This window comes from Folsomia candida, unplaced genomic scaffold, assembly GCF_002217175.1.
Source record: "Folsomia candida strain VU population unplaced genomic scaffold, ASM221717v1 Fcan01_Sc036, whole genome shotgun sequence".
Taxonomy (NCBI): Eukaryota; Metazoa; Arthropoda; class Collembola; order Entomobryomorpha; family Isotomidae; genus Folsomia; species Folsomia candida.
Genome location: NW_019091228.1, coordinates 347,885 through 374,867, shown reverse-complemented (window position 1 = coordinate 374,867; position 26,983 = coordinate 347,885). Strand labels below are relative to the sequence as shown.

Below are 26,983 nucleotides of genomic sequence, written 5' to 3'. Positions count from 1 at the left end.
AATTCTAAAATCACCTTTTGAACAGGATCAAATTGATACTTACGAGGATTTGCTAGCCTTCAACCTTATGCATCCCTTAGAACGAGAATTCTTACCGGAAGGATTGAGTAATGTCCAGACAGCTACTCAAATGGATGAGCTGTACGAGAAAGAGTTACTAAAATGTGGGCGATCAGTTTGGGTTGATGCTACCATCCAGTTAAGGAACAAGCTTAATTACTTGGCCAGGTCGGTTTTTAAGTTAATTATGTGTATTCGTAGTTATTCTAAAAATAAGACAAATATCATTTAGAGACATTGTACGCAGAATGAAGGATTCTTGGATAATCCAAGAATTATTCATTCTGCGTACAATCCAAGTTGGATTGATGGAGATTTAGTTTTAAAACTTGGCCAATGAGTCTCCTAATAATAACAAATTGAGGGATATTGTCAAGCTCCTAAATTTTTGCTGGACATTTTCTTAGTCAAATTACAAAAATAGAAAGAAAAATAATTAAAAAACGCACTAAAAAACAAATTTTGAAAGGATATGCTCCACTACATTTGGGTTTGTCTCGAAGTGATTCTACTTTCACAACAATATCAATAACTTTTGTGTTCAGGCACTACTACTGGATAAAATTCTTCATGGGAAAACGCCCAATTATGCGACGGGCCAAAGCAATATATTTGAGTAACGAAGGCATCTCTAAAGTGGGACGAAGACTGAGGACCTTCATGGAAAGTGGATGCTACAAGTTCAAAAGGCAGGCGTTTTACTCGATCGGAATTGCGAGTAACATGAGAAATCATACAAAGTCAATCGTAGCCACGATGCAACGGCCGGATCTTTTTGAACCGTTGAATCTTTCGAAAGCAATCTCGGCCGTTTTTATTATTTTTAGTGGGATGCACCTGCTTTCAATTGTGGTACATTTGGTTAAAACGGTATATTATTATCGACGCAACGTTATCAACTTTTGGACAGGGTTGGAATCTAGTAATTGTTGTATGTTTTTTCGATGTCCAAAAATTGAATTGAAAGTTGTAAGTTGGGAGAGTCAATAAACAAATTTAGATTTATGAGCTTGAATTCAATAAATTGATACATTAGACTAATTATCCGCAACATAAATGAGCCCTTGAAATAAACTAATTGTGCATTTAGAGGAATCTATTTATAAATAAATGCTTTCATAAATTGGGAAATTTGAGGAGTACTTATGTAATTCGTAAATGCTATTATTATTTCTCGAAAAGGTTGTCTTATAAACATTTTATTAAACCATATGTACATATGTAATACATACATTAAAATGAATAAAAGATACTTTTGATGTATTTGTAAAATATTAAGACATTTTTTGAACTAAACGTCTTGATTTAATTTTAAACTAAAATAATTTTTAGAACCATCATTTAAGCAGCGGCCCATTCCTGCGTCCAATCTGCACCACTGCCCAATCCCCACAAGTGAACGAGGACACCTTCACTTGTGCTCATACCCCGAGTTGTGATGTAGCCGTCTGTAGAGACCGCGTAATTTTGAATGGTATAATAGTTCTGAAAAATTCAAATGCACACATACGTAAATCTCAAGCATAAAAATACCAATGTAGGTAAAAAATATTCTAACCGAAGTCAACTTACATAAGAGGTGCTAGCAATATCGGTGAAAATCCATTTTTGAGTGTCCGCGCTACTGCAGTCGTTCGTCACCACCCAGTTAACAACGGCCCCATCAGAATCTCCTGCACCGTAATAAATATCCATGCAGCGCTGATCTGCCGCATTTACGATTCTGTATGTAGTCGATGCCCGGACTTGTGGATCGGTTTTGCCAGATGTGGGATCCATGCCTACGTAGATTCCACTGCCATCCTGAAAAGTAAAGCAACCATATATAAGTACACACGTAGTAAAGCTAGAAATTGTTACAAAAAGATATTACACGCCCATTAAAGATTATTGACCTATGGTTCGGACATTCCTTGAATATCAAAAAAATCCCGACAACCAAATACTTGCCATTACTTGCGTGACTCCAACCATAAATTACTCCTTCAACTAAAATTATGGAAGTTCTCATGGCGCTCTAAATGCAAATCATATATGCCTAATTAAATATGTGGTACTTACAACTGGGATCAAGTAGAAAAGTTGATTCGCTGTGGGATAACAATACGCCGTACTAACGAACAGGTTGGGCGCTTGATTCTCGTTTGCGCAGTCGCACGTGAGACATCGCCAGTAAGTACTTCGGAGAAATATGTAATACTGCGTCTAAAACACCAAATTATAATTTTGATAAGATGTTAATTTCAATTATTTAATTAAATAATTTAACTTAAAAACTATCTAGCCTAACTTACACTAGCATCTCTGGTAGAGTCGGATAACGATGAGATATTTAACGGAACTCCGTTTGCCGATACAATATGCAGGGGTGACTCTGGACCAGGTCTTTGTATTCTGAGAAATTGAAGTAACACAAAATTTCAATTTTAGGAATAATTTGTTTACCGGAATTCTACTAAATAATAATTTAAAAATTTTACCCTTCCATAGCATCGTTTGGCTTACTGCTACTACAGTGGTAGAGTGCAAAGAGTAACACCGTTAAGGCTAGAAATTTCATAATTACTGGCAAAGTCGTGGGGTGTTGGGGTAACTTGCTCAAGTTCAAGTTGATCGTGGAAAGGGTTAAAAGGAACTGAGACGTGTAAAAGGTTGACGGTTAAGTTAAGTATGTTTGGATTTGGTTATGGATAACATACTTGAAAGTTGTAAAGGGTCACTGGCATTGAAATAAAATCGATTAAATCAGGTAAAACTTCGTCAAATGATAAACAAAGAACAATGTCTCAGAAATTAATAAAAAATATTGCTCATCCTGGAAACCCATTAACAACTTAGTACATAGGCCATAAACAATTCAGCAGCATTCATAACCATATATATGGTTATGAATGCTTTTTAACTATATAGTTAAAATTAGCTTCAGCGTTCAGACGACTACAATAATTCTAAATAGGGCCAACTGGGGCAAGAGCGAGCGAATTTCACGAAATTCATTATGTTTATAGCTACAAATGGCGAACAAACAAATTTCAAAAAATGTAAATTGTGATAAGTTATTGCACACTAGCCTGCAAGCCCGTCTTAAAGACAGGCCGATTTGTTGTCCCTGGTCTATTGCCTTATAATAATAAGACAGTTTTATCGCTGTATTGTCGATTTTAACCTTCATAAATAATTTTGTTAACGATGCTAAAGATTTGGCATTCGATCCCCAGACCACATTTTTAGTTTAATGTCCAAAATTTGTCCTGTCATTTGTCCTCATACGTAATCTCCAGACCAAATATCTACCTTAATTTTTTGTCAAAATTAATATCAAATCCATTCGGCTTCACTATTCCGCCTTCTGGGCTTTAAATCGCCAAGCCCGTCCCACGACGTCTATTAAAACTCATGTGAATGATTTTAAATATTCGGAAAAATAAAGCCAACGTACAGCCATTTGAAAATTCCCTCGATTTACTTTGTTTTACCAATATCAAACTATAAACAAAATTTCAGCTCAATCTTTGAAACTTTTGTCATTCAACCGCATTATGCAGTCTCCAGACCAAATTTTTGCTTCAATTTTTTGACAAAAATTTTGTCATTCGATCTTATAAGCAATTTCTAGACCTAATTTTTGTCTCCGTATTTTTGTCAAAACTTTTGTCAAAATTAATTCGGCTCTGTAGAATTTTCTACGTTACCAAGGAATTTTTTTACGTCACTATAAAAGCGAGCGTTGCGAACGAATTTTTTAACGTTGCTATGGAATTTTTTAACGTTGCTACGGAATTTTTGAACGTTGCTAAGGAATTTTTTCAGGTCCGGATGTCCATAATCATGTCCATAATCATGTCCATAATCATGTCCAGATTCATGTCCAGATTCATGTCCAGAATCATGTCCATAATCATGTCCAGATTCATGTCCATTATTATGTCCAGAATCATGTCCATAATCATGTCCAGAACCGTGTCCATAATCATGTCCATAATCATGTCCACAATCCCTGTGTCCTGATTGGCCAAACGGGAATCTCAACAGCCAATCAGAATGCTGGAATGTCACGGAAAATTTCGTCTGGACTTTTGTAAATTATAATATAGATTAGTTTGTCCACGATAGCCAGTAAGAATTTTTTTTAAATATTCAAATTTGAATGAGTTATTTAAGATTTAGTACGTGCGCGCACTTGCCCCATTGTTTTTGCAGAATATGGGGCAAGTGCGCTTTTTTGTGGGGCAAGAGTGAGTATGTCAGAAAATTGGTTGATATCAATCCAGCGACTGCAACACCTATTCATAATTAAATACTAGGCTCTTATTAACATTTTTTGTAGCAAAGTTTTCAAATTAGAGTGTTTGCGAGTACTCATACATGCCTTATAAGGGGACAGATTTTCATTCTTGTCATTTTTGTTTTTCCACTGATCATTATTGTTCATAGCTGCATAACGCTGCAACTTATTTGGATCGAACTTATCTTGCGAAACTGCACTTTCATCAAAAGGTATGATGCCAGTTGCTCGAAAACGTTAAAAAAGGTTCGAAAACTGCGGTTATCTTGAGACCAAGTTAAGACCGATTTGTTAATTGCTTTGGGGCATGTCGATAGATTTTTCTCAGCCTAAATCAGCAGGAAAGGAGATAGGCCACGTTCATTTGAGTCCATAGTTGTGTTCCTCCTATTCCATGTCTTATTCTCAGCCTTAACATTGATTTTGGAAATTGATGAAATTTGACACATTGTCCTACGGTCAACTTTTTGAAATTGACATCATTAATAGATGTGCAATGTGATCCACTTGCCACCGACCATATATACCCCTGATGGTCTTCTTAGTATATTTTCGAACTATATTAGGTCTAGAATTGCAATTAAAATTATTTATTCGGAAATCGCTCTTGCCCCACAAAAAAAGCACACTTGCCCCACATTTCACAAAACTGAGGGGCAAGAGTGCGTGAATTTTAATTAAATTTTGAGGCAACCACGGTAGTTGAAATTTTGTATACAAGTTCCATAACTAATGAAGACTTGGTCCTAAAAAAATTGGATTTTTTTGCCATGCAGTTTAGAAGTAATCAAAATTTCAAAAAATTTTAAGTGATTTTGCTTTGTCATTTCTTAAACACCCTTTCGGAAAATTGATTCCGTGATAGTTCTGGGGCAACTAGATATACAAACTTTTATGAACAATTACAACAACTAACTACTTAACAATGTACGCTGCACTACTTGACCACAACTATCATGAGGTCAAGGATATAAACAGAAGTAAAATTTCACCATGAGCGCTCTTGCCCCAGTCGACCCTACGTACATACATAATATGTATGTACAGAACAACCTATGTTCTGCACAAGTCATTTCAAATACGTTTGTGACAGTTTATTTTTAACAAAATATTTACTTACCTACTGTACCCAAAGCATAAAAGAGTTTAATGGCTGAATCATTTTTTTAGAGTACATCGAACCCGGTTAGTTACTTTAGACTAACCGCGGTTAGTCTAAAGTATTCGTTATTCTTAGAATTGTCAATAAAGTAGTTTTAAAATTAGAAATCATCAAAATTTGAAGAAATACTGAAGAAATATAATAAAAGAAGAAGAAAAATGTCTACAATACTGCCCTTGTATTTGTTTTCGGAAACTGGTTTAATGTTTCAAATGACTTTATACATCCTTTGTCGAAATAGGTTTAGAAAAATATAAAGCCTTAGCTGCCTTTGTTTCTTGGAGTGTTTCTTGGATAAAGTGTTTATTATTCCTGAAAATAGGAAGGGAAGGCTGGTCATTAACTTGAGCTATTTAAGTAAAGTGTCTTCCTTTTATCCCTTTGGCGCCATTGGGCTTATTGCAGCTGGATTTGGATTCAATAGTAAACGTTTTTATTGCATTCCTTAAGCGACAGGTGACCTTCAGTAGTACATATCTTAAAAGAATGAAAAATAATTCAATGTACAGTAAAAAGTCTGGTTTCAAATTTAAAAATAATTTTTGCAATGATAATAAAGACAATGAACGGGTGAACAGGCGACTTTGCATACTACGTTTCATTCTTAGGTAAATGAAACGTCCCGACTCTAATGGTTTGTACTTTGTTCACAAAACACGGCGTATATGTATGAGTTTCTAAGTGGGGGCACTGCTGTATTGTTGAGAATAATTTCAGTCTTTCTAGAAAAAATAATGCGTAATACAAGTGGTTATGTTCATTTTTTTAAGTACTTTTTTTAGTACTTTTTCTTACTACATTGAAAATTCAAATTACTAATGCTCAACTAATGCTCGATCCGTTTTTGAAGGATTTACTAAATGTAAACGGTTCTGAAAACTTTGAAGGACCGAGAAAATTTGCAAAATTGCAGATTTTTAAAATACGACCACACTTCCTAGGAAATTACGTACGTCAGGTGGTCGTAAAAAGATCACTAAAAATGGTTCTTATTTTTTAAATCGAAAATAGTGTTATCGTCGTTTCACAAAGGATTCTATAATTTTGGAATGCTTTTAACGAACTGTAAAGAAGCATTTTGTTGTAAACTTTTGTTGTATTACTTATTTGCACATTATTTTTCCATATCATCTCATACATTCGTGGGAATGCAAAAGCCAAGTTGTACGCTTTGCACAAATATTTGCTAGATTTCGTTCCTTCTACCTAGGTAGAATTACAGAACTGGTGGAAAATAGCAAAGTCTGCAAATAGATATATCTGAAACTGGGCTTTGACCAATTCGCGAAATTGGATCACCTAAACAATCACGAATAATGCTCGCAGTATCGAAAAAACCAACGAAGCGCTGTATTTTAAAGATCTTAAGAAAAACCATAGCTGCAAACAGAGTAGCCGGTGAGACGAGATGAGGTGAGATATATCCCACCTCATCACATCTCACGCCCTCGTGAGATGAGTTGAGAGTTAAATGAGATGCTGGAAATTTAATCTCATCCCATCTCGTCTCATTTAAACTTTAGTTGAGATGAGACAGTTAAAAACTAATAGATCTCATCACTCAAAAACTCATCTCATCTCGCAATCGACACGTCTCATCTCATTTTACGGTCATCTCATCTCATCATAGATACGTCTCATCTCATTTAGCGGCCATCTCATCTCGTCTTATCTCATCTCATCTCATTTCCTAATGAGATCATGTCATCTCACCGGCAACTATAGCTGCAAACAATGGATCGTGGACCATTGTCCATGGTGCATGATGATCCATGGCCAATAATGGATAATCTGAATTTTATGGTTCATTCCAACCTATGACGATAACGGCCACTCTCAAAAACCTACACACATTCTAAATATATAAACGTCACCTTCTCACCACCTTTCTAATCGCCTTCAGCAATCCACCCTTTGACCACGTCATTATTTCGTTTTTTAGGATTCTACGAATTTTTCTGTTGGTCGAATCCAATAAAACTTCTTACCGTCGAACAAACCATCCTCATTATCTCTTTCCTCCAGCTACAACGTAGAGCCTGACAACCCCCGGAAACAAAATGAATCCCACATTTCCCCAACTGTTTGTTATATTTTTCTCAATTTTTGTCAGCCTGTCAATCCACATAAACTGCGATGACATTGCAGACAGTGAAATAAGCCATGTTGGTCCATCCCTTAGGTACAACCCGTGGGTAAGTAATTATTTTATTTCGCAATTTCTTCACTTAATTTGTGGTACTTAACTTGATTTTTGTCTCTAATATTTTAGCACGTTAGATATCCCGCGGCTAAACCTAATTTGACCCTTTCCATCTACAATTACCAATCAGGATATTATATCATTCATTACAGAAACGCTTCCGACAATAATGCCGATTATATTAGTCAAAGATGGGGTGGCATTAATCTAAACGCCTCCCGGTGGTATCTTTATAAAGATGTAAGTATTCATTAGAAGTTATAATTTCTAAGCTAATAGTTCAAATAGTTAAGAGACAGATGATGTTTTCATATTGAATGAGCCCACGTATTTTTTGGTACTTCTTACCTCAGCCCAACAATTGCATGAATATTTACATAGCACTTACCTCACGATGATAAATACATTAAATTTTTTCGAACATGATGTGCTCCACTTAAATTATAGGATTACCAACAAACCTAATTAGATTTGAACCTGGATATATTAAATTTACAGGATGCTCAACAAGGATTGGATCAACATAATTTTTGCATATTATTGATCCCAGATAGTTACTTTATCATATCCAATATCAAGTTCAACCTTTTCTTATTTCGAATATTTTTTTACTTTTTCTGATCGGATAAATTAAAAAAAAATTCTGATCTGACCGAGTTCTAAAATTATTATGTAACTGTGCCCAGCGTACGTTAAAAGATTCGATCGGGCCGCAATATTGCGGTCTGGTCTGGATACCCGTAACCATTAGCCGGTCACAAATTGTGTCAAGAAAAAACTAAATGATTGGTTGTCACGCAATAATAATAATATTAGACAACGGTGATTATCAAGTTTCAAGTGGAGTGACAATCAGTCATTATAATTGACATCTAAATATGGGTCAATCAACAAATAACGCCTGCTTTTTACAAAACCATTAAAATAAGATTACCCAATAATTTATTTCTTCTCGTTCAAACCTTGATACACACGGCCAAATAACAAACAAAGTAAAACAAGAAAAGTTAGAAGTTATTTCTAAAATGCAGAGACTTCCATACATTTTGTTATTTTATAACTTTGGCTCCATAAATTCGATTATGTTTCACGTCCACTGGTCATTAAACATTTCAATGGAATTCCCACCGCCGCTTGACGGATTACTAGGTCATTCTCCGTTTTTGGTATCTACTTCCCACAACCTGGACAAAATGATACATTCTCCAAACTTTTGAATTCAGAACCGTATGCAGTACAAATTTTACTTTGTATTTAGAAATCCCATGTCGGTATTAGTGGCTTCCGAAGAGAACAACTTTTCATTGCAGTTGTGACTTCAACAATAAAAAGGGTTTTGCCCCTCATACAAGCATTCTGTCTTGGAGAATATGAGGACCAGTATTTTCTCATCTACATCAAAAATATACACACTTCAACTAATTTTGGCGACCTGATCACCCCTCAGTTTAATCCAAAAATTTTTGTACTTCATCTCGGAAGGTCTAACAAAATTACCAACATTTTCATTCTGTGCCAACTTTGCCCACACTATGGGAAAGAAATCGGCACGTTTAATTTCCACTCGGTAGAAAAACGGACGCATTTCTTCAAATCTCTCACTGAAGAGCATAACGCGCTGCACCAATCCGCACATGGGTCAAAATATCAATATTTCGAGACCACCACTCCTTTATCACCCAAAATCTGGACAGTAATTTTGACCGTGCATGGACACATCCTTTTCTCGGAGTTCGACACTGGATAATGCTTTCATTATGCTCAAAGCAGTTAAATCTTACATTCCCCCTGCCCGGGGAAAGCAAATCCAAAACACGCCCTACAACAGCCTAACCTACCTCAGCATAGACCAACTAAAAGAGTTGTGGGCGGGTGGGTCGTTTTTCAGATTAAATGTCGTCATAATTGACCAAGCCGACTACTTTTTCCTCTACTGCATTCCAACGGTATCCCTGTCGTATTCAAGAACCAGGATAGATTTCGTCTTCCAGCCTTTTTCCGCCATAGTGTGGGTAATATTTCTGAGTTCGGCTGTCCTCCTCTCGATAATCTACAAAGACTATTGGACGGCATTTCAGGTCATGGGTGTATTTCTTGCACAGTCTGTCAACAATTACTCCTAATTATGTAACCCATTCATAATAATTACCCTCCTTCTGTCTATGTTGATATTGAGCAATATTTATAACGCAGAGGTAACGAGCGTTTTGGCAGCACCTTCCAAGCCATTTAGGTTTTTGACAACGAAACAATTACTCTCGTCCGGCTACACTTTACTCACTCACAACTCGTATAACCAGATTAATGAAGGGATTTTACACAGGCATGGTCTTAGTCTGAACTAAACCGCGATCTCGGACGGAACTAAGGAATGCACATCTCTCAATGCAAGTTCGTGGAATGATTGTTTAGCTAAGGGGAGGTTTGCATATTTAGAAAGTTCTATCCATGTTCGGAAGCAGGTGGCTGGGATGATGAACAGAAATACATACTGCAGCTGGGTAACGGAGCCTTGGAATTCGCTCCAGTTTCCGGTTATTTTGGCTTTCCACTTGATGGCAGAAGTTACTCCTTACTCTTGGCATGGGAGGAAGCTGGGCTCCTTTGGAAATTTGAGAATGCATTTAGGGATGCAGGAAAGACGTATTATATGCGAAACGGTAACGCGGATGAATTTGTTTCAACAGTGATTGAAGGAAATGGTTTTGTAGCGTTGCTAAAATTGGTGGCAATTTGTGTGGCAGCGTCCGTGATTGCTTTCATAGCTGAAATATTGTGGGTTAGAGGTTTTTGGTCAAACCTTTACTAAAGTTATAAAGTGATACCTTCAACTTATATCTCTACAGGGTGATCTGTAGTTTAGGGGATTTGGTTGCGACAACCAAATCCATACATACATATTATAATGATGCATTCCTGAGACAGGAAATCTACTTATTTAGATAGTTAGTTGCGATTACATTATTAGAATAAGTTGGTCTCTATGATTGAAACTTTTACTGGTTAAGTCTTTTCAGAATTATTTAGTACGACGTTATATAAACTCTTATCATAATATGTAAGTATGTATGTATCTACATAAATATGTTATTATACAAGTAAGGTTTATCAAACTACCTAAATAGTTTGGGCTTTTAATTATGCATACACATCCACTCATGTACTTGTATGTAATTTATATCATATAATTTATATGTAATGTCTGGACATTCTGCACGCAAACGTTGGCACATCACGAACTACAAACATACTAGACATAACTAATTCATTTTCGTTCCAAATACCTAAGTGGTTGATGTGAATATTTAGAATCTTAAATTCTTTATTTACCTAAACCTTACGTGCACAGTATGATAAGAACTTAAGATTGACTCAGACACATATACTTAAGTATATAAATATGATACATACATACATAAGTGCAAACTGACGTTCAGAGACGTTGAATATGCTCAGGCAAAGAAAAACAAAAATAATATCAAGCTTTCACGAAAGAATATCTTTTACTATATTTTTTTTACTAAGCATCTACACATCTCTCAGGGTTATATTTTTTTGACAATTTACCTTTTAAATTGGAGTTCAGCTTTGTCAACAAATTCTACATCGTTTCTCTACGTTTCCAACTTTTTTGAAAACTGTGATATTCACTGTATTCAGCAAACGTTCTACTTTAATTCTACATCGCCTGATGGCCAATTCTTTGAGACAGTCCGAAGTAAAAACTTCTACACACCGTTTACTGTTCAAGTGCGCCCTATTAGAACAAACTATGATCTAGAATATTTAAAATTGTTTTACCGATCAGGAACGGGAAAATCTAAGAATAAGTATGAAAGTATTTTTTCTCACTTTTGTAACGATTGACGCGTCTAGCAATGAGATTACCTACTATTCGATAAACGATCAATTATTGTACGCATTACGTGAAACCCGTCCAGACTTTGTTTTCGTTTCCGTCAAGTCTCCACTTGATGGAAAATTGTATTTGAATTATCCGCGTGCAACGGTTTCGTCGGTTTTAGTATTTCTCGATGTATTAAACCAAAATGTTGTTCTCGCGTGTCTTGTCTGTCAATCTCTTGGGGAAAGAGAGAAATCAATGAGGGCAACGAAGATCACATCTTTATCGGATCTGACTAATCTCTGGGACTCCACAAATATGAAAAATCTCCAAGCTGGAGTACTTCTGACATCCGCAACATTACGTAATTCTTACGCCGTTTGTGGCTTCAGTCTGTCAGCGTTTCATGAACATCATACTTTCCAAGATTGCATGTTACGTCTTTTAGGAGAACATTATAATTTCACATATAGGCCACAAAAACGAAACGAAATCCCGCTTATCTCGTTGGGAAAGATGGATTTTGGTGTAGTCATGGGAAACGATTTTGTAACTGATGTGTTTTTTTATTATTTAGAAATGTATGATGTCAAGTTTCCCACGTTTGACTTCATAATAATTACTCAATTCCCGAGTCCGGTGAACAGTATCATAGGCTTATTTAATCCATTCGAAGGTGTGATTGGGTTGTCGATACTGGCTTCCTGTATCGGCATAACTTTAATATTACAATCTGATGGAAATGGATTATCAAATACTTGTAATCTTCTTAGGTCACTGCAGGAATTTACTATGGTTCAATCCCTCCTATTCGGGCAATCAATTGCGGATGGCATTTTGAAAAAGGTTAAAAACAAAAAAGTGTCACGGCCTCTTTTGGGGATATGGTTCTTATCTTGCTACATTTTAATGGATAATCTTTATCAAGGCAGCATCTATTCCGACCTGGCTGTTAGAAATCCACCCCTTGTTCCAAAAACGTTTGACGAACTTGTCTCCGCCAACGTAACAATTATTACTACTACACCTGGGCACTTCCTTCAAAAATCAGGCATCTCAACGAAGGCCTCTCTTCTAACGGAATCAATAATTCCGGATCTTCTAAGAAAAAACTTTGCCTCCAACTTTAACAAATTCTTGAAAAACTTGGTTTCGAAAATCGTCTATATTAATGCCAAGCCCGAGAACACAATGTCCATGTCTACAAGTATTTCAAAGTCGATAACAATTCGCTCGAATGAATCTCTTAAATCGATACCGACCAATGGAATGCTTGCCTTTATGGATACGGCCGACTATTTACAATTGTGGACGGAATTGCTAAATATTCTTGGTTCAAGGTTAGTAATGCAAAGTATGGGGAGACAACTCCGTGTTCCGTTATGGCAAGATGACCTTGGGCAATCGAAATTTTATCTCGCCTCAAATTAAGAAGTCTCTGCAACACTTGACACAAACTGGTATCACGGATCGGTACATCTTATTAACCGAAGCAAGGGCAAGGTTGCAGTATGTTAAAAAATTTGGGGAAGAAATATATTCAAGATTTGCTGTGAAATTAAATTCGGGCAATGCGGGTGCAACGACATCCCGTTTGAGTTATAGTGCAAATGAAGATGAATCCCTGAGCGCATTGTTGCATGTGGTGGCTCTCTGTTCTATAGTTGTTTTAGTGGGGGCAATTGCTTTGGCTTTGAAAAGGGTTGCATGGTGTGAAAAACTTAGAATGGACAGAATTCTGAAGCGGAATGAACTAAAACGGGATTCAGGTATCAAGATAAAAGTTATGGGGTCCACCCCATTCCGAAAGGATGTTTTGACAAGTGATTAAAACCTAGAAATTTAATGTTAATATTACTGGAGTCCCTATAATGCAATGGGTACAATGGTATAACATGTTTGCAGGAGAACTCAGAAATCGTTACGCGTTCATGTTCAACATTTATTCTTAAGCTGAATGGTAGTCGCGTAAATAGGGATAGGAGGGGAGACCACATATTAGCTCCCGACCGGGGCAATAGAATACTTGTTAGTGCATATAATTAGATTTTCTGCTCCAAATGTGGATCTAAAATTACCGAATAATGTCAGATTTCAGCAAAATTAATAAAATGGTAAATTTATTGTTTTACTTTTGTATTCACAAGTCGTACTGTCTTTCTTAAGGGTGGTTTTTTGTAAAAATAATTTAGGGCTTAAGATGTTGAAAAAATCCATCCTTTTTTATGAACCCTTTTACAAGTACTTTATTAGGGCCAGACAGGCAACCTTGGGTTCACGGAAAGGGTAAAACCCAACAAAGTGTATGTATTGAAATCTATGATATTTTCAGTGCTGCGAAGCTTCCATTGAGCAATTTAGTCTAAGTTTATTTCTGTCCCCAGCGCATTTTATATCGTATGTAGGCTGCTTAACTCTGATTCTTAATCCTTGATACCGAATCAGTCCCAACTTGCATGTCTGGATTAACGGAACTCTCTCGGCCTGTTAAATATTTCATATTTACTAAGCATGCGTAACAAACTTCAAGTTGACGTCATCAGCTGCAATCTTCTACATTAAAATTTATAATTTGAATTTTAAATACTCGTGTGCTGTGCCAAAATGGTAATGTTCATATTTAAGTTCAATTAATACCAACTGTAAACCACAATTCAAAACTACAAGTTCAAGCGTTTGGAACACAATGGAACCTACACAACTTAAAAAATGGGCTTGTTCACACTGCTCAAAATCATATAGTTGTAAGTGCAGCTTAAAAATACATGTCGCCACTCATGATCCAAATTCACAAACAAAATGCAAGGTAACAACATCCTAACGAAATATTCATCTTGTATTTACATCCATAAATTTCAGAGTAAAATATAAATGTACAATGTGTCTTTAACTAGATTTGTGGAACGATTCTAAAACTTACACGGTACCTTAAAACCCATATGTCGACCGTTCATCAAAAACACGAGAGAGTGGCTTGTGACATTTGTGGTAAAGTATCCAGTTAGCTCAAAAATTTACGTCAACACATTAAATCCGTCCATGGAACGACTCCACGAGAACAATTGCCATGTACCTTTGTAGGATGCGGGAAAAAGTTTTTGTATAAAGGCACCCTCCTAAAGCATTTTAAGGCAGAACATGCCGATAATCCCGTCCGGTACCCTTACACCCTGTGTGAGAAGGACTTCAAACGAAAACATGATCTAAACACGCATATCAACACCCACACGACGGAAAAATCATACAAATGTCCGGTATGTGCGAAGAGTTATGCGCAAATGATTGTTTTAAAAAAGCACAAGGTTATTATTTTTAATCTTAAATAAGTAAATCACTTCGATTTGTAATTTGAGAGTCTCAAAGACTTCCCATTTCGTTTCAGGAGACGCACCTGGAGGATTCATCCCGAACAAGTTTTCCCTGCAAATTGTGTCCTAGAACATTCTTATCATATTCAGGCGTGTGGACTCACAGAAAAATCAATCATTCTAAATCCTTGTTGCGTTCGTGCCATTTATGCGACTATGAGACACATGAAGGGGGGAAATTAACAATGCATGTGAAACGGGTACACGGTGATTCTTGGAAAAGGATTGTGTGTTGTTTTTGTAGCAAAAGATTTTTCTACTTTAGTGAATTGGCCAAACATTGCGGTAGGATGCATAACTTAGAGAAGTAAATTTTGTCCAGCAGTTGAATGGGGCTCAATGTTATTTATTTACTTTCCCACCCTATAATTAACCAATCCTGAGTATTTACCACTTGTTACAACTGTGACGGTAAAAATCAACCAAAGTCGTAAAATTTAAAACACTGGCAAGGTACCACTGTGACAAGCGACTACTTTACCATCAAAATTAATAAAAATATTAAAATATACAATATTTTTCAAATATTCCTACTGATCAATTTCCAAGTAATTAATTAAGCAGTTATTTTCGAACTGAAAATTGAGTAATTATTATGAAATCAAAGGTGACAAATTGGACATGATATATATTGTAGTTATAGAAGAATATTTCTGCAATAAGATATACTCCTAATACCATATTTGTTTCTATCTTTCCTATCACGACACCTGGAATATCTGCTTTAACTATTGTATCAGGCTGGAAAGTGAAATTATAATGTGCACTTAAAAGATGTAATGTACACGTGTAGAATTTATCATCCTCGTCAAACTCGAATAGACTATAACCACACATTGCGTAAGGATTCGGTGATCTTGCATCAGTCAGAAGTTGTAAATGTGCGGAAACGATATGGAATTGGCCGACAAGGCTGGACTTAAATTTATGCAGTTACATAATTGCAACAAATAGGAAACACTGCCTGACCGCCATATGAAAGGGCATATTTAGAATTAATATGTTTGAACAGATATTATTGGGAAACAAGGTAATATTTTTTGTGAAATTTGTTGTGCTCATGAATCGTATCTAAACATGTGCATATCTATTTGGCTATGGTGTATGGGTTTAATTTTGGAGTCTAATGTAAATAATGTCCATAAGAATATTTATATGCGTATATTCAAACGCGATTTACATGATTTACATAATTTATCCCGTTCTGGACACGTAAGGTTTATCTAACTAAAGAAAACAAGCTATTATATTCACATCAACTTAACTGGCTTTGGAAGGAAAAGTTAATCAGTAAAGTCAAGCATGCAAATTCGTGATATGTCAACGCTTTTTGTGCAGCATTTTCAGACTTCATAAGTTTACCTGCAATGATATATTATCCTGCGAACAACGAGGATATATTTAGATGTCTTATGTATGACACGACTACTCAGTGTTTTGTTTCTTGCAGGTTTGCATCATTTCTTGTACTGCAAAGCAAGAAATGCAAGAAATGCAAGAAATATGGCGCCATCTAGCGGCGCGCCTTATGCAATATAGCGGCGGGAAAGGATTTCTTGTGGGTTTTTCATTTCTTACATTTCTTGTGGGTAAAAATTGCTGCAAGAAACAGTTTCTTGCGGTTAATTCTTGCAGGTGGTTACTTGCACCCGAAGCACTGCGACTACTTCGCAACACGAGTGGCCTTGAATGTCAAATAAGACCAATGTGCATGTAATTAAATAGGTTGGGTATATAGTAAGTAAAAATATTTTTAAAAAACATGTGTTCGGAAACATATGTTCATCCCACTACATATTTATGTAGTGGGATAACCGTTGATATACATATGTGTGTATGCATGTGTGCATTTATGAATTTATGCGTGGAAAAATTTTCAAAAATTAATAGAATGTAAATTTTTACAGATTTAAAGGTTATGTTTGTAACTATATATTATGACTAATCCTAAGTTTATCAGTATTTGCGCATGCAATCGGTAAGAATATGTTTGCTGAGGATCTCAAAAATTGAGACATACATACCTATTCTTAAGCTTACTAGAATATATACTTACATCTGTATATATGTATAATTAGCAATTAATGATGGTCCTCTTTTATACTGTCAGGTTTTAAAATTTGTGTTTGTAATTGATACAAAGTTATTACTTTTATGAATTTTTAGTTCATTGTTTGTGAAAGTTCGTATTCAAGAAATATGTAGCTTTCAAAATTTTCGGTAAGTCGTAAACTGACAAACGTTTTCTGAATTTAAAGCAAGCATATGTGTACTATTCTTATTTTGTCTTCTTTATAAATCTTTAAAGATATCTATTTACGTAAATTTGCAGGAGGTAATCCATTAATCATATTTTTATTTACTAAGAGGCAATGACGAAACTCAAAGCCAAATGCGCCCTACTTAATAAATAAATAAATACCTGTGTAAACTGTAACAAATGAATATAAATTAGCATATACATACATGTAAACATGTGCCAAGATTATGAAAATTCTTCTTCTCTAAATCCTAATCATTATTGATGCCTGACTTGTAATAAATAAGTACTAATAATAATTATGATAAACAAGTCTACAAGCGAAATATATTAAAAAGTGAGTATGTCTACAAGTAATCATATTAACAGTAACTTTAAACTATTTAATCACTTGTTAAAAATTCTTTAACCAAAGGACTCAACCCTACAGCTTTTATCATGATAAAAGCGTTTCGTCTTAATTCAATTTTTTTCCGAATTCTTGCCTTCCTAACTTTTTCATACCAGACAAGCTTTTCGCACACTAAAATACTCGTCGCCACCAACCCCACAATGGAACATAGTGCAACCACGTGCAACAATGCAATCAGCCCTTTAGCCCCAGGTTCACTCCTATAACGTATCCTTTGCAACCCGTCGCCCAAATGCATATTCTGCAAATATTTAGAATGTATTTCTTCCCCAAATCTTTTCACATAGTGCAACTTCTCCCTCGCTGTATCGAGTGAGATGTATCGATCGATGATACCGGCTTGTGTTAGGTTTCGCAGGGATTTTATTATTTTAGGGGGAAATAAAATTTCGACGGACAAATGACACCAAGGTAGATTCGAAATCCAATATCGAGTCACCAACATGGTTACCAATGACTAACCCGTAACCTTTAATATGGACAACTTCCTTCCATACCTGTACAAATTTATGCGCGCCCATGATTGCAATCATTCCTTTAGTCTTAAGCAATCTTAAATATTCGTACGTATCAATATGGTCAGTTTTCGAACCCGGCGAAACGAATGGTGTGGTAATAATTGTTACGTTGGCAACCAAAAAATCTCCAAACGTTGCAGGAATGATAACCGTAGTGGGGATTATGAGGTCGAAGTAGATATCTCCTGCGTAGAGATTCATCATTTGATTGTAGCAAACAAAAAACCATATGCCTAAAAGAGGTCGTGAGATTTCCTTGTTTTTAACTTTTTTCATAATATCGTCCAAAATTGACTGTCCGAACAGGGATGATAGAACTATAATGAAGGTATGCAATATCCTCAGAATGTCACAACTATTTGGTAATTGATTTGCATCAAATTGTAAAATCAGACTAATCCCTACACAACAAGCCAGAATTGACCACCAAACGGTATCCTCAAACGCATTTAACAGACCAAAGATACTGCTCTTCGGAGGTGGAAGTTGAATAATTATGACGACTCTAAATCTGGAAACTTCAATCCCTGTCGTATTCAAGAACCAGGATAGATTTCGTCTTCCAGCCTTTTTCCGCCATAGTGTGGGTAATATTTCTGAGTTCGGCTGTCCTCCTCTCGATAATCTACAAAGACTATTGGACGGCATTTCAGGTCATGGGTGTATTTCTTGCACAGTCTGTCAACAATTACTCCTAATTATGTAACCCATTCATAATAATTACCCTCCTTCTGTCTATGTTGATATTGAGCAATATTTATAACGCAGAGGTAACGAGCGTTTTGGCAGCACCTTCCAAGCCATTTAGGTTTTTGACAACGAAACAATTACTCTCGTCCGGCTACACTTTACTCACTCACAACTCGTATAACCAGATTAATGAAGGGATTTTACACAGGCATGGTCTTAGTCTGAACTAAACCGCGATCTCGGACGGAACTAAGGAATGCACATCTCTCAATGCAAGTTCGTGGAATGATTGTTTAGCTAAGGGGAGGTTTGCATATTTAGAAAGTTCTATCCATGTTCGGAAGCAGGTGGCTGGGATGATGAACAGAAATACATACTGCAGCTGGGTAACGGAGCCTTGGAATTCGCTCCAGTTTCCGGTTATTTTGGCTTTCCACTTGATGGCAGAAGTTACTCCTTACTCTTGGCATGGGAGGAAGCTGGGCTCCTTTGGAAATTTGAGAATGCATTTAGGGATGCAGGAAAGACGTATTATATGCGAAACGGTAACGCGGATGAATTTGTTTCAACAGTGATTGAAGGAAATGGTTTTGTAGCGTTGCTAAAATTGGTGGCAATTTGTGTGGCAGCGTCCGTGATTGCTTTCATAGCTGAAATATTGTGGGTTAGAGGTTTTTGGTCAAACCTTTACTAAAGTTATAAAGTGATACCTTCAACTTATATCTCTACAGGGTGATCTGTAGTTTAGGGGATTTGGTTGCGACAACCAAATCCATACATACATATTATAATGATGCATTCCTGAGACAGGAAATCTACTTATTTAGATAGTTAGTTGCGATTACATTATTAGAATAAGTTGGTCTCTATGATTGAAACTTTTACTGGTTAAGTCTTTTCAGAATTATTTAGTACGACGTTATATAAACTCTTATCATAATATGTAAGTATGTATGTATCTACATAAATATGTTATTATACAAGTAAGGTTTATCAAACTACCTAAATAGTTTGGGCTTTTAATTATGCATACACATCCACTCATGTACTTGTATGTAATTTATATCATATAATTTATATGTAATGTCTGGACATTCTGCACGCAAACGTTGGCACATCACGAACTACAAACATACTAGACATAACTAATTCATTTTCGTTCCAAATACCTAAGTGGTTGATGTGAATATTTAGAATCTTAAATTCTTTATTTACCTAAACCTTACGTGCACAGTATGATAAGAACTTAAGATTGACTCAGACACATATACTTAAGTATATAAATATGATACATACATACATAAGTGCAAACTGACGTTCAGAGACGTTGAATATGCTCAGGCAAAGAAAAACAAAAATAATATCAAGCTTTCACGAAAGAATATCTTTTACTATATTTTTTTTACTAAGCATCTACACATCTCTCAGGGTTATATTTTTTTGACAATTTACCTTTTAAATTGGAGTTCAGCTTTGTCAACAAATTCTACATCGTTTCTCTACGTTTCCAACTTTTTTGAAAACTGTGATATTCACTGTATTCAGCAAACGTTCTACTTTAATTCTACATCGCCTGATGGCCAATTCTTTGAGACAGTCCGAAGTAAAAACTTCTACACACCGTTTACTGTTCAAGTGCGCCCTATTAGAACAAACTATGATCTAGAATATTTAAAATTGTTTTACCGATCAGGAACGGGAAAATCTAAGAATAAGTATGAAAGTATTTTTTCTCACTTTTGTAACGATTGACGCGTCTAGCAATGAGATTACCTACTATTCGATAAACGATCAATTATTGTACGCATTACGTGAAACCCGTCCAGACTTTGTTTTCGTTTCCGTCAAGTCTCCACTTGATGGAAAATTGTATTTGAATTATCCGCGTGCAACGGTTTCGTCGGTTTTAGTATTTCTCGATGTATTAAACCAAAATGTTGTTCTCGCGTGTCTTGTCTGTCAATCTCTTGGGGAAAGAGAGAAATCAATGAGGGCAACGAAGATCACATCTTTATCGGATCTGACTAATCTCTGGGACTCCACAAATATGAAAAATCTCCAAGCTGGAGTACTTCTGACATCCGCAACATTACGTAATTCTTACGCCGTTTGTGGCTTCAGTCTGTCAGCGTTTCATGAACATCATACTTTCCAAGATTGCATGTTACGTCTTTTAGGAGAACATTATAATTTCACATATAGGCCACAAAAACGAAACGAAATCCCGCTTATCTCGTTGGGAAAGATGGATTTTGGTGTAGTCATGGGAAACGATTTTGTAACTGATGTGTTTTTTTATTATTTAGAAATGTATGATGTCAAGTTTCCCACGTTTGACTTCATAATAATTACTCAATTCCCGAGTCCGGTGAACAGTATCATAGGCTTATTTAATCCATTCGAAGGTGTGATTGGGTTGTCGATACTGGCTTCCTGTATCGGCATAACTTTAATATTACAATCTGATGGAAATGGATTATCAAATACTTGTAATCTTCTTAGGTCACTGCAGGAATTTACTATGGTTCAATCCCTCCTATTCGGGCAATCAATTGCGGATGGCATTTTGAAAAAGGTTAAAAACAAAAAAGTGTCACGGCCTCTTTTGGGGATATGGTTCTTATCTTGCTACATTTTAATGGATAATCTTTATCAAGGCAGCATCTATTCCGACCTGGCTGTTAGAAATCCACCCCTTGTTCCAAAAACGTTTGACGAACTTGTCTCCGCCAACGTAACAATTATTACTACTACACCTGGGCACTTCCTTCAAAAATCAGGCATCTCAACGAAGGCCTCTCTTCTAACGGAATCAATAATTCCGGATCTTCTAAGAAAAAACTTTGCCTCCAACTTTAACAAATTCTTGAAAAACTTGGTTTCGAAAATCGTCTATATTAATGCCAAGCCCGAGAACACAATGTCCATGTCTACAAGTATTTCAAAGTCGATAACAATTCGCTCGAATGAATCTCTTAAATCGATACCGACCAATGGAATGCTTGCCTTTATGGATACGGCCGACTATTTACAATTGTGGACGGAATTGCTAAATATTCTTGGTTCAAGGTTAGTAATGCAAAGTATGGGGAGACAACTCCGTGTTCCGTTATGGCAAGATGACCTTGGGCAATCGAAATTTTATCTCGCCTCAAATTAAGAAGTCTCTGCAACACTTGACACAAACTGGTATCACGGATCGGTACATCTTATTAACCGAAGCAAGGGCAAGGTTGCAGTATGTTAAAAAATTTGGGGAAGAAATATATTCAAGATTTGCTGTGAAATTAAATTCGGGCAATGCGGGTGCAACGACATCCCGTTTGAGTTATAGTGCAAATGAAGATGAATCCCTGAGCGCATTGTTGCATGTGGTGGCTCTCTGTTCTATAGTTGTTTTAGTGGGGGCAATTGCTTTGGCTTTGAAAAGGGTTGCATGGTGTGAAAAACTTAGAATGGACAGAATTCTGAAGCGGAATGAACTAAAACGGGATTCAGGTATCAAGATAAAAGTTATGGGGTCCACCCCATTCCGAAAGGATGTTTTGACAAGTGATTAAAACCTAGAAATTTAATGTTAATATTACTGGAGTCCCTATAATGCAATGGGTACAATGGTATAACATGTTTGCAGGAGAACTCAGAAATCGTTACGCGTTCATGTTCAACATTTATTCTTAAGCTGAATGGTAGTCGCGTAAATAGGGATAGGAGGGGAGACCACATATTAGCTCCCGACCGGGGCAATAGAATACTTGTTAGTGCATATAATTAGATTTTCTGCTCCAAATGTGGATCTAAAATTACCGAATAATGTCAGATTTCAGCAAAATTAATAAAATGGTAAATTTATTGTTTTACTTTTGTATTCACAAGTCGTACTGTCTTTCTTAAGGGTGGTTTTTTGTAAAAATAATTTAGGGCTTAAGATGTTGAAAAAATCCATCCTTTTTTATGAACCCTTTTACAAGTACTTTATTAGGGCCAGACAGGCAACCTTGGGTTCACGGAAAGGGTAAAACCCAACAAAGTGTATGTATTGAAATCTATGATATTTTCAGTGCTGCGAAGCTTCCATTGAGCAATTTAGTCTAAGTTTATTTCTGTCCCCAGCGCATTTTATATCGTATGTAGGCTGCTTAACTCTGATTCTTAATCCTTGATACCGAATCAGTCCCAACTTGCATGTCTGGATTAACGGAACTCTCTCGGCCTGTTAAATATTTCATATTTACTAAGCATGCGTAACAAACTTCAAGTTGACGTCATCAGCTGCAATCTTCTACATTAAAATTTATAATTTGAATTTTAAATACTCGTGTGCTGTGCCAAAATGGTAATGTTCATATTTAAGTTCAATTAATACCAACTGTAAACCACAATTCAAAACTACAAGTTCAAGCGTTGGAACACAATGGAACCTACACAACTTAAAAAATGGGCTTGTTCACACTGCTCAAAATCATATAGTTGTAAGTGCAGCTTAAAAATACATGTCGCCACTCATGATCCAAATTCACAAACAAAATGCAAGGTAACAACATCCTAACGAAATATTCATCTTGTATTTACATCCATAAATTTCAGAGTAAAATATAAATGTACAATGTGTCTTTAACTAGATTTGTGGAACGATTCTAAAACTTACACGGTACCTTAAAACCATATGTCGACCGTTCATCAAAAACACGAGAGAGTGGCTTGTGACATTTGTGGTAAAGTATCCAGTTAGCTCAAAATTTACGTCAACACATTAAATCCGTCCATGGAACGACTCCACGAGAACAATTGCCATGTACCTTTGTAGGATGCGGGAAAAAGTTTTTGTATAAAGGCACCCTCCTAAAGCATTTTAAGGCAGAACATGCCGATAATCCCGTCCGGTACCCTTACACCCTGTGTGAGAAGGACTTCAAACGAAAACATGATCTAAACACGCATATCAACACCCACACGACGGAAAAATCATACAAATGTCCGGTATGTGCGAAGAGTTATGCGCAAATGATTGTTTTAAAAAAGCACAAGGTTATTATTTTTAATCTTAAATAAGTAAATCACTTCGATTTGTAATTTGAGAGTCTCAAAGACTTCCCATTTCGTTTCAGGAGACGCACCTGGAGGATTCATCCCGAACAAGTTTTCCCTGCAAATTGTGTCCTAGAACATTCTTATCATATTCAGGCGTGTGGACTCACAGAAAAATCAATCATTCTAAATCCTTGTTGCGTTCGTGCCATTTATGCGACTATGAGACACATGAAGGGGGGAAATTAACAATGCATGTGAAACGGGTACACGGTGATTCTTGGAAAAGGATTGTGTGTTGTTTTTGTAGCAAAAGATTTTCTACTTTAGTGAATTGGCCAAACATTGCGGTAGGATGCATAACTTAGAGAAGTAAATTTTGTCCAGCAGTTGAATGGGGCTCAATGTTATTTATTTACTTTCCCACCCTATAATTAACCATCCTGAGTATTTACCACTTGTTACAACTGTGACGGTAAAAATCAACCAAAGTCGTAAAATTTAAAACACTGGCAAGGTACCACTGTGACAAGCGACTACTTTACCATCAAAATTAATAAAAATATTAAAATATACAATATTTTTCAAATATTCCTACTGATCAATTTCCAAGTAATTAATTAAGCAGTTATTTTCGAACTGAAAATTGAGTAATTATTATGAAATCAAAGGTGACAAATTGGACATGATATATATTGTAGTTATAGAAGAATATTTCTGCAATAAGATATACTCCTAATACCATATTTGTTTCTATCTTTCCTATCACGACACCTGGAATATCTGCTTTAACTATTGTATCAGGCTGGAAAGTGAAATTATAATGTGCACTTAAAAGATGTAATGTACACGTGTAGAATTTATCATCCTCGTCAAACTCGAATAGACTATAACCACACATTGCGTAAGGATTCGGTGATCTTGCATCAGTCAGAAGTTGTAAATGTGCGGAAACGATATGGAATTGGCCGACAAGGCTGGACTTAAATTTATGCAGTTACATAATTGCAACAAATAGGAAACACTGCCTGACCGCCATATGAAAGGGCATATTTAGAATTAATATGTTTGAACAGATATTATTGGGAACAAGGTAATATTTTTTGTGAAATTTGTTGTGCTCATGAATCGTATCTAAACATGTGCATATCTATTTGGCTATGGTGTATGGGTTTAATTTGGAGTCTAATGTAAATAATGTCCATAAGAAATATTTATATGCGTATATTCAAACGCGATTTACATGATTTACATAATTTATCCCGTTCTGGACACGTAAGGTTTATCTAACTAAAGAAAACAAGCTATTATATTCACATCAACTTAACTGGCTTTGGAAGGAAAAGTTAATCAGTAAAGTCAAGCATGCAAATTCGTGATATGTCAACGCTTTTTGTGCAGCATTTTCAGACTTCATAAGTTTACCTGCAATGATATATTATCCTGCGAACAACGAGGATATATTTAGATGTCTTATGTATGACACGACTACTCAGTGTTTTGTTTCTTGCAGGTTTGCATCATTTCTTGTACTGCAAAGCAAGAAATGCAAGAAATGCAAGAAATATGGCGCCATCTAGCGGCGCGCCTTATGCAATATAGCGGCGGGAAAGGATTTCTTGTGGGTTTTTCATTTCTTACATTTCTTGTGGGTAAAAATTGCTGCAAGAAACAGTTTCTTGCGGTTAATTCTTGCAGGTGGTTACTTGCACCCGAAGCACTGCGACTACTTCGCAACACGAGTGGCCTTGAATGTCAAATAAGACCAATGTGCATGTAATTAAATAGGTTGGGTATATAGTAAGTAAAAATATTTTTAAAAAACATGTGTTCGGAACATATGTTCATCCCACTACATATTTATGTAGTGGGATAACCGTTGATATACATATGTGTGTATGCATGTGTGCATTTATGAATTTATGCGTGGAAAAATTTTCAAAAATTAATAGAATGTAAATTTTTACAGATTAAAGGTTATGTTTGTAACTATATATTATGACTAATCCTAAGTTTATCAGTATTTGCGCATGCAATCGGTAAGAATATGTTTGCTGAGGATCTCAAAATTGAGACATACATACCTATTCTTAAGCTTACTAGAATATACTTACATCTGTATATATGTATAATTAGCAATTAATGATGGTCCTCTTTTATACTGTCAGGTTTTAAAATTTGTGTTTGTAATTGATACAAAGTTATTACTTTTATGAATTTTTAGTTCATTGTTTGTGAAAGTTCGTATTCAAGAAATATGTAGCTTCAAAATTTTCGGTAAGTCGTAAACTGACAAACGTTTTCTGAATTTAAAGCAAGCATATGTGTACTATTCTTATTTTGTCTTCTTTATAAATCTTTAAAGATATCTATTTACGTAAATTTGCAGGAGGTAATCCATTAATCATATTTTTATTTACTAAGAGGCAATGACGAAACTCCAAAGCCAAATGCGCCCTACTTAATAAATAAATAAATACCTGTGTAAACTGTAACAAATGAATATAAATTAGCATATACATACATGTAAACATGTGCCAAGATTATGAAAATTCTTCTTCTCTAAATCCTAATCATTATTGATGCCTGACTTGTAATAAATAAGTACTAATAATAATTATGATAAACAAGTCTACAAGCGAAATATATTAAAAAGTGAGTATGTCTACAAGTAATCATATTAACAGTAACTTTAAACTATTTAATCACTTGTTAAAAATTCTTTAACCAAAGGACTCAACCCTACAGCTTTATCATGATAAAAGCGTTTCGTCTTAATTCAATTTTTTTCCGAATCTTGCCTTCCTAACTTTTTCATACCAGACAAGCTTTCGCACACTAAAATACTCGTCGCCACCAACCCCACAATGGAACATAGTGCAACCACGTGCAACAATGCAATCAGCCCTTTAGCCCCAGGTTCACTCCTATAACGTATCCTTTGCAACCCGTCGCCCAAATGCATATTCTGCAAATATTTAGAATGTATTTCTTCCCCAAATCTTTTCACATAGTGCAACTTCTCCCTCGCTGTATCGAGTGAGATGTATCGATCGATGATACCGGCTTGTGTTAGGTTTCGCAGGGATTTTATTATTTTAGGGGGAAATAAAATTTCGACGGACAAATGACACCAAGGTAGATTCGAAATCC

The 26,983-nt window shown here is 35.8% G+C and overlaps 1 protein-coding gene across 1 annotated transcript; it reads right to left on the bottom strand.

The window, feature by feature from the left end:
• Positions 1-1,401: 1,401 nt before the first annotated feature.
• Positions 1,402-2,251, bottom strand: LOC118439431. The gene is made up of 3 exons (XM_035860731.1): positions 2,122-2,251; positions 1,633-1,863; positions 1,402-1,545 (listed from the first exon to the last, which is right to left on the bottom strand). The coding sequence occupies exons 2-3, from the start codon at positions 1,837-1,839 to the stop codon at positions 1,402-1,404; spliced, it is 351 nt and encodes a 116-aa protein (XP_035716624.1). The 5' UTR covers positions 1,840-1,863; positions 2,122-2,251.
• Between the last annotated feature and the right edge of the window lie 24,732 nt (positions 2,252-26,983).